At 47.6% G+C, this 12,593-nt stretch overlaps 1 protein-coding gene and 1 long non-coding RNA gene across 3 annotated transcripts in view; one reads left to right on the top strand and one right to left on the bottom strand.

Annotated features, from left to right (window-relative positions):
* SLAIN2 (SLAIN motif family member 2) overlaps window positions 1-11,316 on the top strand; it is a 79,108-nt gene extending 67,792 nt beyond the window's left edge. The window contains exon 7 of the mRNA XM_078852563.1: window positions 10,949-11,316. Within this exon, the coding sequence (XP_078708689.1) occupies window positions 10,949-10,971 (23 nt within the window). The 3' untranslated portion in view covers window positions 10,972-11,316. The remainder of the gene's footprint in view (window positions 1-10,948) is intronic.
* The window catches only part of LOC144930512 (uncharacterized), a 71,014-nt gene that overhangs the window by 31,834 nt on the left and 26,587 nt on the right, over window positions 1-12,593 (bottom strand). The window lies entirely within an intron of this gene.

The raw sequence follows: 12,593 nt of genomic DNA, 5'->3' as shown, positions 1-12,593 counted from the left end.
TAGAGACTTGGAGTGGCTAAGTCATTATGCAAGGTAGCCTGTTTCCTCTTGTTTTTTCCTACCCCCCCCCCCCAGATGTTCTGGTTTAACTTGGATTTTAACTTGAAGAGTGGTCAGTTTGGATGAGCTATTACCAGCAGGAGAGTGAGTTTGTGTGTGTATGGGGGTGGGGGGGATGTGAGAACCTGGATTTATGCAGGAAATAGCCCAGCTTGATTGTCATGCACATTGTGTAAAGAGTTGTCACTTTGGATGGGCTATCACCAGCAGGAGAGTGAATTTGTGTGGGGGGGTGGAGGGTGAGAAAACCTGGATTTGTGCTGGAAATCACTTTAGATAAGCTATTACCAGCAGGACAGTGGGGTGGGAATAGGTATTGTTTCATATTCTCTGTGTATATATAAAGCCTGCTGCAGTTTCCACGATATGCATCTGAGGAAGTGAGCTGTAGCTCACGAAAGCTTATGCTCTAATAAATTGGTTAGTCTCTAAGGTGCCACAAGTCCTCCTTTTCTTTTTACCTTCCAAGTTGACGCTGATTTTTTTTTTTTTTTCCTTCAGCAAACTACAATGTGTGCTTGGACCACATTCGAAGTGTTTAAGTTGAGTGATCACTTCTTAAGGAAATAGACACTTGATACCTTCTTTTCTGGCAAGTATGTTGCAATAGGAGTCTATATTCTTCATTTTTGTTTTTCCTTCAGTGGGAGTTTCTGTTGGTCAAGCTGGATGGTCATACAGAGACAAGGTGGAGGAGGGAAGTGATGGGTTTGTTTTTTTCTAATTCTACATTAGTTTTCCTAATCTATCAGTTTATATTTCCTAAAACAATGTTCCTTCCTGTGTTTTATAATTTAGATATATAAACTACTTCATGGTTAGCCTTGATTCTAAAGGAAGTTTCTGTACTAGGTATTGAAACACTGACAACAATTCAACTTTATGGCCAACAGTCAGGTGTGACTGAAGTATGGGTTAATTCCAAAAGATGGAAACATTGGACCTATTTATACATTTATTTTTGAATATATTAAAATTTAAATGTTAAAAATAGGATGTTGACACTTCTTCCACTATATCAGGTTGCTTTCATTTAAAGTTAGAGGGCAAAGAATTTTCAGGTACTCTCAGTTGAGCACCTACTGCACACTTCGTGCTTTATACCCGTGTAATATTTAACATGCTCCTATACAAAAAGCTCGTCCAATGCTAGAGTGACATCTACGGGCAGTTTAGCTGTAATCTCTTTTCAAGAGGACACGTGTCTAGTTCAGTTGTGTCTAGATCAGGGGTTGTGACCCTCTCGGGGGGTCATGAAGTTATTGCATGGGGGGCGGGGGTCATGAGCTGTCAGCCTCCACCCCAAACCCTGCTTCGCTTCCAGCATTTATAATAGTGGTACTCTGAAAACTACTTTTTAAAGTGGTTTTAATTTCTAAGGGGGGGTCGCATGCAGAGGCTTGCTCTGTGAAAGGGGGCACCAGTACAAAAGTTTGAGAACCACTGGTCTAGATGGAATAGGTTTAAGGTCTACATCACTGTGACCCAAAAAAGCTATTCATTCATCCCTCAATCTTGCTGAATTCAGTATTTTCCCTATCTGTCCTCAACCTGTATTTAATGGCATTTTCAAACCCAAAGGAAGTTTCAGTACTGAATTTGAAGGCTTAGTTCAAGTTGCTCCACTACAATGTATTTATCAAATACTAAAATTTCATAATCAAATTCTAACATCATCTTTTCTCTTCTCCTCTCCCCACAAAAACTTTGTGAAAAGAAACTACCATCACACGACAATGCTACAATTTAGGGTGCAGCAGAGAAAAACATACTCCCCTTTCTTCCCACTTCACTATTCCAGGCTGGTGAAGCATATCTATTGGATGAGCTTTACAGGTTGGATGTCCAAGCCATCAAGTGACACCTTTGGTGTGAAATCAGTTTTCCTTTTCCTGATGAACCCCACCAAGACTTATTTTAAGGTGTTTTTTATTCGCTTTGACATCTTTGTCATGGGGCCTATGTAGCAGCGCCACCAGCTACTCCACCATCCACTGTTGACATGGGGGTTGATCTGACATTGCTTATTGAACATTTGCAGCTGTTCTACAGGATTATTATCTACCGGATGTTCCCCTATCCACCACCTACGGATGTGCCTCATGGGAGCTGATTGCTCCTTCACAGGCAGAGAAAAACATACCAGTATCTTTTTCTTCCTGGTATGTTCAAATGAGAAATGCCTAGTGTAGGTTGCATACCACTCCTATCTGGAGACAATTATACCACTGAAATTTAGCTCAGGCCCATCAACTATCTGCACAGGTTCAGTGTGTGGAATTCACAAAGGGGACTTAGGCAGTCTGTGGCCTAGTGTAATTTACAACCCTAAGTTAGGTGCCTAAGTACAATATATGGAAAGTTAGGTGCCTAATGGAACTCTTACAAGCCAGCCAGCAGCTGCCTAATCTAGCTAATAAGAAGTGCCAAGGAGCATGGTGTGGCCTAAGCCCGACCCCTTTAAGGCACCTAGCCACCTGTGTCTACTCAGGATCCAGAGGCATGAACACTCCAAGTGCCTCAGCAATTCCGTCCTCTTTCAAGCAAAACCAAGGAGGTGCTGGTACCACCCTTTTAGCCTTTATCCCAGTCATCAGAGCACTTCCCCAGGATGTGGGAGACTGGGGTTCACTTCTCCCCGCTGATGTGGAGAAGGTCTCCCAGCTCCCAAGTGGTTGCCCTCATCCTCCTAATACAGGGATGTCCCAACCCTGCTCACTTGGCCTGCTATGGCACTTGGGGGAGGGGGATAAACAGCATGGTTAGGGCCCTACCAAATTCATGGACATCAAAAACATGTCACGAACTGTGAAATCTGGTCTTTTGTGTGCTTTTACCCTATACTATACAGATTTCCTGGGGGAGACCAATGTTTCTCAAATGGGGGGGGGAAGGCTGACCCAAAAGGGAGTTGCAGCAAGGGTAGCATGGTTATTTTAGGGGGTTTGCAGTATTGCCACCCTTACTTCTGCGCTGCTGCCTTCAGAGCTGGGCGCCTAGCCAACAGCCACCACTCTCCGGTCACCCAGCTCTGAAGGCAGCGCAGAAATAAGGGTGCAATAGTATGGTATTGCCACTCTTCTGCACTGCTGCCTTCAGAGCTGGGTGGCTAGAGAGTGGTGGCTGCTGACTGAGGGCCCAGCTCTGCAGGCAGCAGCGCAGAAGTAAGGGGGGCAATCCCATACCGTGCCCTCCTTAGCTCTGTGCTGCTGCTGGCGGTGGCTCTGCCTTCAGAGCTGGGCTCCCGGCTCTCAGTTGCCGCTCTCCAGCTGCCCAGCTCTGAAGGCAGCGCAGCCGCCAGCAGCAGTGCAGAAGTAAGGGTAGCAGTATCACAATCCCACCTACAATAACTTGCGAGCCCCCACAACTCCTTTTTCAGTCAAGATCCCTACAGTTACAATATCGTAAAATTTCAGATTTAAATAGCTGAAATCTTGAAATTTATGATTTTTAAAATCCTATGACCGTGAAATTGACCAAAACAGACCGTGAATTTGGTAGGGCCTTAAGCATGGTGCAACAAACCCTATCTCAGCCTCATCCAAAGGGAGAATCAGCCTCATACTTACCCTCACTGAGCTGCTCAAACCAGCTTTAGAGCCAAAGGTGTAGCCCAAATCAGATACACCCCAACAGAGATTCTGGCTCTGTATACACAGAGTTATGTGTTTCCATTCACTGGCACCTACTCCAGCATCTCTGAAAATGTGAACAAGGGCAGAAAGTATATTTAAATAAGGCAGATTACGTTCTCCTCTTCTCGCTTCCATAGTTCACGAATGATAAATTCTTTGTCCTTGATGCAACACTGAAATATTTGTACTGGCAAGGAAAAGTGTCCAGGCCACTGTAGGGGCCTCCAACAAGGCCCTTGATTGTGGTGATCTCTATGCTCATATCCGTATTTCCTTTTCTTAGAACAAGAGTCACCTCTGCACCTCTTCCTGATTTCCTTCACTCCCCCTGCACTATTTTGGTTGTTTCCTAATCATTCCCTATAAGCAACTTGAAGGCTTAGGCTCAGCATTGCAGCACCTAATTTTTAGGGCCCCTGCCACTCAGTGGAATTCACACCCATGAATTAGGGTTCCAGGTTCCCTTTATGGTGCAAGGGGAGGACTAAGTACCTATGGCTATTTCTACACTACAAGTGCTAGAGCAGCACAGCTGCAGCTATGCCACTGTGGTGTGAAGACTGCCCGCACTGATGGAAGGGGTTTCTCCACTGATGTAGTTAAGCCACCTCTCTGAGACGCCGTAACTAGGTGGACAGAAGAATTCTTCCAGGTGCATCTGTACTAGGGATTAGGTCAACCTAACTACAGAGTTCAGGCACGTGACATTTTTCACAGCTCTGAGCAAGCGTGCTAGGTCAATCTAATTTTTAGGCGTAGATCACATCTAAGACTGGGATTCACAGAAGCCAGCAAGCTAAGCAGGGAGCTGCCTAAACTAGCCAGTAGCAAATGCTGAGGAGAGGAGTGGGCCTTAAACCCAAGTAAATGCACTAGCCACACTAGGCTATTGACTCATTTTTTCTCTCTCTGCCCCAGTGGGTGGTGATAGTATGGTGAGGGCCACTGGGAAAGAGGCTTCTAGTGGACTGAGGCTGCTTAAATGTTTAGCTAGTTTAGGTGTACACAATACAAACACATTCTTCTGTAGTTTTGTCCTACTTGGCTTTATGCAGATGGGAGAGAAAGTTAGCTCTAAGGGTTCCTTGTTTATTTTTACTACTTAAACACTTTTACTACTTCCCATTTCCTCACTCCCACCCCTTTTCTTCACTTGTCTCTTTTGAAAGATGAAATCTTATTAAGCATGGGTAAACCTGTTCGTAAAAGAAAAGGAGGAATCAGATCAAACCTCAGCTCTTTACCCACTCAAATCCTAACCTCTCAGCCTCAAGACCTTTTGGTAGACCATTTCCCTCTGAGGTAATTCACTCAAAACCTCAGCTTATAGCCAATGCGTTCCGTTGGGTTTGTTTACGCCTTGAGGTATGCATGTACATTACAGTCACACGTAGCGAACATGGCCAATATCACACACTGTTGTTGTTGCCACCATTATGAACTGAATAGTTTTAAAAAAAATTAAGATGACCTTGAGTCTCTCTTGCTTTTTTGGCAGACACCTTGATATCAATGTTCGTACTATGGCAGCACACATATGACATGTTCCTCTACAGAAGAAAAGAAGGCCAAGGATGCAACCTGACACCTAGCGGCACCAGCAACTAGCCACAGTTTAAGCCCACACCTACCATGTCCTTCCTCTGCAGCAAACACTTGGATGTGGACTAAGAGCTATCCGGGATTGCTGATAACATACAAGAAAAATCACTAATGCATAAGCTGCACTAATGACTCAGTATACAGGGAATACTGCAGAAACAATGGGAAGGAAATATAGTCCAGTGGTTAGGACCACTAGATTGGGTGACCTAGATTTAATTCACTGCTCTGCCACAGTTGTCCCGTGTGAGCTTGGGCAAATCAGTTAGTGTCTCTCTGCCTCAGTTCTCCATCTGTAAACTGGGTATAACCGCACTTCCTACCTGACAAGGGTGTTGTGAAGCTAAATGCATTCAAGATTGTGAGGTGCGCAGATTAAAAAAAAAATCTAGAAAATAAAATAAGAATACTATTACCAATGGAAAAACTGTTACGGTATCAAAATGTTATGAATGGCTAGCGGTAATTGCCACTGATTAGTGCAGAAGCTGCAGGAAGAGACTTTGAGCCGCCTCTCTTGCATGAGACAAGGTATTACATCATATGTATGAGTATAATGGAAACAGAAACAGATACAATGAAGCTCCATGAGATTATAGTTGCTAGTCTCAATTTGGCTGTATACTTCTTGGGAGCTAACATGCTGTGTGATAACCAAACACCTGTCTGGAACTGCTATATAATTTTGTCTTCCAGGTGGATGGCAATATTGGTCTCATCTTGCAAAGAGATTTACACATGTAGCTTTGCAGCGTCCCATTGAGGTCCGCAGGAATAAGGGCCCTTGTGGCCAAACCTTTATGGAGGCCCTCGATTGTAAATTATTAGTATAACTATATCAGTAATGTTTATTATTAAGATGCTCAGATACCATGGTGAGGCGTGTGATATTAAAAAAAACAAAAACAAAATCACTTGGGGCTAGATACACAATGCGTAGGAGTGGCAATGCTCAGTATCATCATGCCTAACGTTTAGGCTCCTGGAAAGTCATCGGAGTTCACAGAGGCTGAGTTAGGCTTGCTGTACAATGACTGGAGGAAGCTAGGTACCTCAGAATGGGCTTCACAAAAACCAGCACGCTAGGTGACACCTTGCCTAAACTAGCCAGTGCAGGACACCAAGCTGAAGTGACAGGTGCCTAAGTCCAAGCTGCTGGGAGGTGCCTCCCACCACTTGGGAGTCCCAGCTGCAAACCCGCTCCTGGCAGTAGGCACTTATGCTGTTTTATAACAAGAAGCCAGGGTGCTGAAACTGTTCCACTGTGACTAAATAATGTCACATTATGCCACAGCGAGAAAAACCTGAGCATAAGAATGACTTGGTTGGGGGGAAGACCATGAGACAGTGCCCCTTTGCCCCATTACTTTTAAAAATTATTTATCCGAAGTGGAACAACTGTAACAGGAGACTGAGGGAGCCCCACAACAAAGGGAGGTGGCGGATTACAGTTCAAATCCCTTCCCTTCTCCCCCTCACACCTCAGGTGGAGGGGTATTTGAATTGCAGTGTGGTGAGTACACTGACCCCTGGTTCTCCTCCTCCTCTGGCATTCTGTGTAAACTCACCTATAGGGGCCCGATCCAGTAAGCGAGGGCTGAGCCCGCTTACAATATCAGGCCCTGCTGCTGAGTTAGATGGAGCAATGCCTATATTTCCCTGGTTCATGCAGTGCTCTGGGGCTTAGTTGTCTGGATGCCAGCTGTGCTGCTGCAGAGTGCATGTTCAGAGGCAGAAATATTTGTGGCAAGGGAAGTTTTATGGAAAAAAATTAGGCACTGAGAGAGTTTAGGTGCCTACAGTATTCAAGGGCAGCTGATTCTGGGATCCAGGTGCTTAAAGTGGCAGTTAGGCACCTAAGTCCTTTAGTGAAGCTAGGCCTTAGATAAGATGTATTGAACTTCCTTGCCCTCCAATTACAGTCCTATATACTAGTTTCTCCCATCTCCTTAACGTTATCTTTTTTGATCTCCTATATTTTAATGTGTTCTTTCTCACCATTGTTCTCTTTAGTTTAGCTTTTGTATCATGAATGTGCACATGCCTGGGGAAAAAATGGTTACTAACCTTCGTAACTGTTGTTCTTTGAGGTGTGTTGCTCATGTCCATTCCATGTTAGGTGTGTGCGCACCATGGCACTGTTGCTGGAGATCTTCCCTGCAGTGGTAGCTGTAGAGTCGGCTCTAGTGCCCCCTTGAGCCCAGTGCCCAGGCACCAGTATAAGGGGCACCACCAGCCCCACGCCCTTCCAGTTCCCTAGTTCCCTCTTGCTGTTAACTCTGATGGCGGGGTAGGAGGATAGGTCATGGAATGGACATGAGCAACACATCTCGAAGAACAACAGTTACGGAGGTTAGTAATGTTTTTTTCTTCTTCGAGTGCTTGCTCATGTCCATTCCATGTTAGGTGACTCCCCAGGAGTGCCCTTGGAGGTGGGCTAGGAGTTCACAGATGTGCTGATTGCAACACAACTCTCCCACAACTGGCATCATCTTCAGCCTGTTGGGTGATGACATAGTGGGAAGTGAAGGTGTGGATTGATGACCACATTGCTGCCCTGCAGATGCCCTGGATTGGTATCTGCACCAGGAATGCTGCTGAGGACACTTGCGCTCCTGTAGAATGGGCTTTTGTGATAGCGGGGGTGGGACCTTCGCCTGTTCATAGCATGCCTGGATGCAGGCTGTGAGCCAGGACAAGATCCTCTGGGATGACACCGGGAGTTCTTTCACTCTATCCGCTACAGTGATGAAAAGCTGTGTCGACTTGTGGAAGGGCCTAGTACTCTCAATACAGAAGGCCAGGGCCCTTCTAACATCTAAAGAATGTGAATGCTTTTCCTCATATGTGCTGTGAGGCTTCGGAAAGAAGACAGGCAGAAAGATGTGTTGGTTAATATGAAACTGTGACACCACCTTTGGTAGGAAGGCTGGGTAGGGGCACAACTGGACCTTATCTTTAAAGAACACAGTATATGGAGGCTCTGATGTCAGTGCTTGAAGTTCTGAAACTCTCCTGGCAGAAGTAATTGCCACCCTGAATGCAACCTTCCATGAGAGGAGCCTGGAGAAAACGAGGTTTAAGTCCCAAGGAGGATTGGGTTGTGAACCTGCAGGTAAAGTCTTTCCAACCCTCTGATGAACTTACTTGTCATTTCATAGGCAAAGAGTGGTCTGCCCAGGACCGGAGGATGGAAGGCTGAGATGGCAACCAAGTGGACCTTGACTGATGACAGCACCAGACCTTGGAATGTCAGATGAAGTAAATATTCTAAGATGGACTGCAGGGAAACTTGAGCCAGGCCAAGGTTCTGTTCGGCTGCCCAGCAAGTGAAGTTCTTCCACTTAGCCAGTTAGGTAGCCCTACTAGAGGATTTTCTGCTACTTAGCAAAACCTGTTGGACCTGCTCCAAACAGGCCCACTCCTCAGGATTAGACATGCAGCAGCCATGCTGTCAGGTGCAGGCAGGCGAGGTTCGGATGAAGCAGTCATCCATGATCCTGCAAGATCAGGTTTGGCTTGAGCGGGAGTGCCAACAGGGCTGGAACTGCAAGATCCAGAAGCATGCCAAACCAGTGTTGACAAGGCCAAGTTGGAGCAATCATGATAACCTCTGCCCTATTTCTCTTGATCTTCAGGAAGACCTTTTGAATTGGTGAACTGGAGGGAAAGCGTACAGCAGGTCGTTGGTCCACGACAGCAAGAAGGCATTGGATACGGAGCCTTTGTCTTGACCATGCCTAGAACAAAACTGAGGACATTTCCCATTCTGTGCAATGGCAAACAGGACCACCTGGGGAATTTCCCACCTCTGGAAGGTGAAACTGGCAACCTCTGGGTGGAGAGACCACTCATGGCAAGAGGAAAAGGACCTGCTGAATTGATCCACCAGCACATTCTGATCCCCGAGGAAATGTGATTCTTCCAGGTGAATGCAATGCTTCACACAGAAGACCCAGAGCCCAAGGGCTTCCTGGCAGAGGGCCACAGAGTGAGCCCCTCTTTGCTTGTTGACATAGAACATTGACTCCGTGTTGTCCATCAAGACCTGCATGAACTTGCCTGAGAGTCGGGAAAGGAACACCTTGCAGGCCAAGTGTATTGCCCTGAGTTCCTTTACATTTATATGCAGGGATAGTTCTTCCTGTGACCAGAGATCTTGGATCCTGAAGTTGCTGAGGTGGGCACCCCATCCCAGGTTCCATGCATCTGATACTAAAGTCACCGTGGGCTGTGGGGTCACAAAAGGTACCCCAGCCAGTACTGAGTCTGGGTCTAACCACCCTGTCAGGGATGCCAGAACTGGCAATGTAATGGTGAGAACAGAGTCCAAGTTGTGTCTGCTCAGGCAATAGACCAATGTGAGCCACATCTGAAGTGGCCTGAGGTGCAGCTGCGCATACTGTACCACACAGGTACATGCCACCATGTGACCCGGCAGCTGTAGACAGACATGGGCAGTTGTCAATAGGTGAGCTATAACCCGGGTGATTAGGTCCACCATAGCTTTGAACCTAGTCCTCGGGAAGAAGGCCTAGGCCTGAGAGGCATCAAGTACTACCCCTATAAATTCTAATCTTTGCACCGGGATCAACACTGATTTCTGCTAATTTATTAAGAGGCCCAGTGCCCAACAGGTGGCTCATACTACACTGACGCTGTCCTGAACTTGAGTTCACAAGTAGCACTTGATCAGCCAATCGTCGAGGTACGGGTAAATCTGTAGGCTTCAGCGCCTGAGGTGGGCTGCAACTACTGCCATGCACTTTGTGAAAATTCACAGAGCCACCAACAGGCCTAAGGGAACCTCTGTAAATTGATAGTGGTTCTGGCTCACCACGAACCTTAGGAATCTCCTGTGTCCACGGAAGATGAAGATATGGAAATATGTGTCCTTTAAATCGAGGGTGGCATACTGGTCTCCTGGATCTAAGGAGGGGATTATGGAGGCCAGGGAGATCATGCGGAACCTCAGATTTTTGAGATACTTGTTGAGGTGTGGGAGGAGGTATTTTTTCATATTCTCTGTGTATATATAAAGTCTGCTGCAGTTTCCACGGCATGCATCCGATGAAGTGAGCTGTAGCTCACGAAAGCTCATGCTCAAATAAATTGGTTAGTCTCTAAGGTGCCACAAGTACTCCTTTTCTTTTTGTGAATACAGACTAACACGGCTCTTACTCTGAAGTCTAGGAAGGGCTGTAGGTCCTCTTTTGCCTTGGGGATCAGGAAATAACAAGAGTAGAATCGCTTCCCTCTCCATTCTGAGGGAACTACCTCCACAGCCCCCACCTGCAGGAGGGTTTGCACCTCCTGGATGAGAAGTTGCTCGTAAGAAGGGCCCCTGAAGAGGGACAGGGAAGGGGGGTAAGGTGTAGGGATAGACAAAAGTTGAAGCATGTGCCCCTCTGCTATGGTACTGAGTACCCAAAGGTCTGATGTGATTGATGACCATGCAGGGAGGTAGGGCGAAAGGTGGTTCGAAACCAAAGGGGGGCATGGATCTGGGAGCGAGACTGGTAGGTCATCCCCAAGCGTGCTTTCAAAAGGACTGCCTGTTTCTGCTCAGGAACTGACTTGTGCCCTGCTGAGGTGTGGAAGAGGAAGGCTGGCCCTGATGGTGTTTATAACCTTTCCCTTTTCTTCTACAGGGCTCATATCTGGGATGCCCTGAGAATCTGGGTGGCTGTTGCAGTCTAAAGTGTTTCCTCAAGGCCGACGGTGTGTAGAGACCTAAAGATTGCACCATAGCCCTGGAATCCATGAGGCCATGCAGCCTGGTGCCTGCCTGTTCAGAGAACAGATCTTCAAGGGGAGATCTTGTACCAACTGCTGAACCTTGTGGGAGGGTCCCAATGATTGGAGCCACAAACTATGTCTCATGGTGACTGCCGATGCCATTGTCACAGCCACCGAGTCTGCCGCATCCAAGGCGGCCTGGACTGAGATTTTGGCCGCTGCTTTCCCTTCCGCCATGATGGCCAGGAATTCCTGCTTTGACTCTTGACATACGGAGTCCTTAAACTTAGCCATTGAGTTCCAGACATTAAAATGTCTGCTGGTTGGAGATACGAAGTTGTTAAATAAACCTTCCTACCAAATAAATTGATCCGTTTAGCATCCTTATTTTTTGGTGTGGCACTTGCCTGTCCCTGTCTGTCTGATCATTAGTAGCAGAAACCACCAGGGACCCCAGGGGAGGGTGGGAATATATGTATACAAACCCTTTGGCTGGAACATAGGACTTGGATATTGAAGGCAGAGATGATGGGGTCTGGCACAGTGCTGTAACCAACTTCACCACCCCATCATGTACTGGCAAGGCCACTTTGCAGGGGGCTGCTGCAGCCAAAATATCGAATATGCTGTTTGTGGGCTCCTTTAGCTCCTCCACCTCTAAACCCAGGTTCATAGCGACTTGTTTAAGGAGCTCTTGGTGAAACCTGAAGTCGTCCGGCAGCAACAAATTAGTGGGACCTGTGACCATCTCATCTGGGGATGAAGAGGAGGAGGCCACCACTACCAGAGGGTTCCTCCAATTTCACCAGGGCTTCCTTTTCCAGGGGTGGCGATGGAGTCTTGGCACCGGTGTCGGAATCCAAGCCAGGATCCGGAACTGGTTTGGGTGGGGCTGCAGCCCGCCTCTCGGAGACCGCTGAAGATGGGGGCTGAGAATATGGCCTAGATACCAGCAGGAATCCCTATGGTTTCAGTACTGCCATTGTACCGGCCACTGCCCGAGGCCATGTGCTCACAGATGGCCCGGCACCAAAATCTGGTGCATAGGCTGGATGATGGTGCCTCCTCAGCAGAGGGATGAAGTCCAATGAAGATTTCCCACCTGAAGGCCAAGGCTATGGCGGGAGGCCGGAGAGCAGTGCCTGGATGGGAGATGCATGTCGTGGCGACTGATGCTTTGGCACTGGAGACCGGTGCTGGAGATCGGTGCTGGGCAGCCGGAGACTGGCATGGTGTTGGAGACCAGTTCTGGGTCAGGACCACTGTGGAGGGCCCATGGCAGGCTTCCCTCTGGAGGGGGTCACCTTTGAGGGCTCCGAGGGAGCAGGCGGGTGGTCCCATGGGGTCGGCGGCATCGGAAGGGCCATGAGGGCCCTTCCTGCCTGAAACACCTCCAGTGCGGAGGGGACTCTCAAATGTGAAGTGCCCTGGCCACTCCCAGGAGTGGGTGGTGGGTCCCAAATCGGGTTCGCACTACGGGTGGACTCATCGCCACCCTGAATGCAGCCCTGGGGAGGACAAGTGGCCTGGCATGGGTCTTGCCTCATCAGCCCCTCC

This window comes from Lepidochelys kempii, chromosome 4, assembly GCF_965140285.1.
Source record: "Lepidochelys kempii isolate rLepKem1 chromosome 4, rLepKem1.hap1, whole genome shotgun sequence".
In the NCBI taxonomy this organism is placed as follows: Eukaryota; Metazoa; Chordata; order Testudines; family Cheloniidae; genus Lepidochelys; species Lepidochelys kempii.
This window is presented reverse-complemented; position numbering and strand designations above follow the sequence as displayed.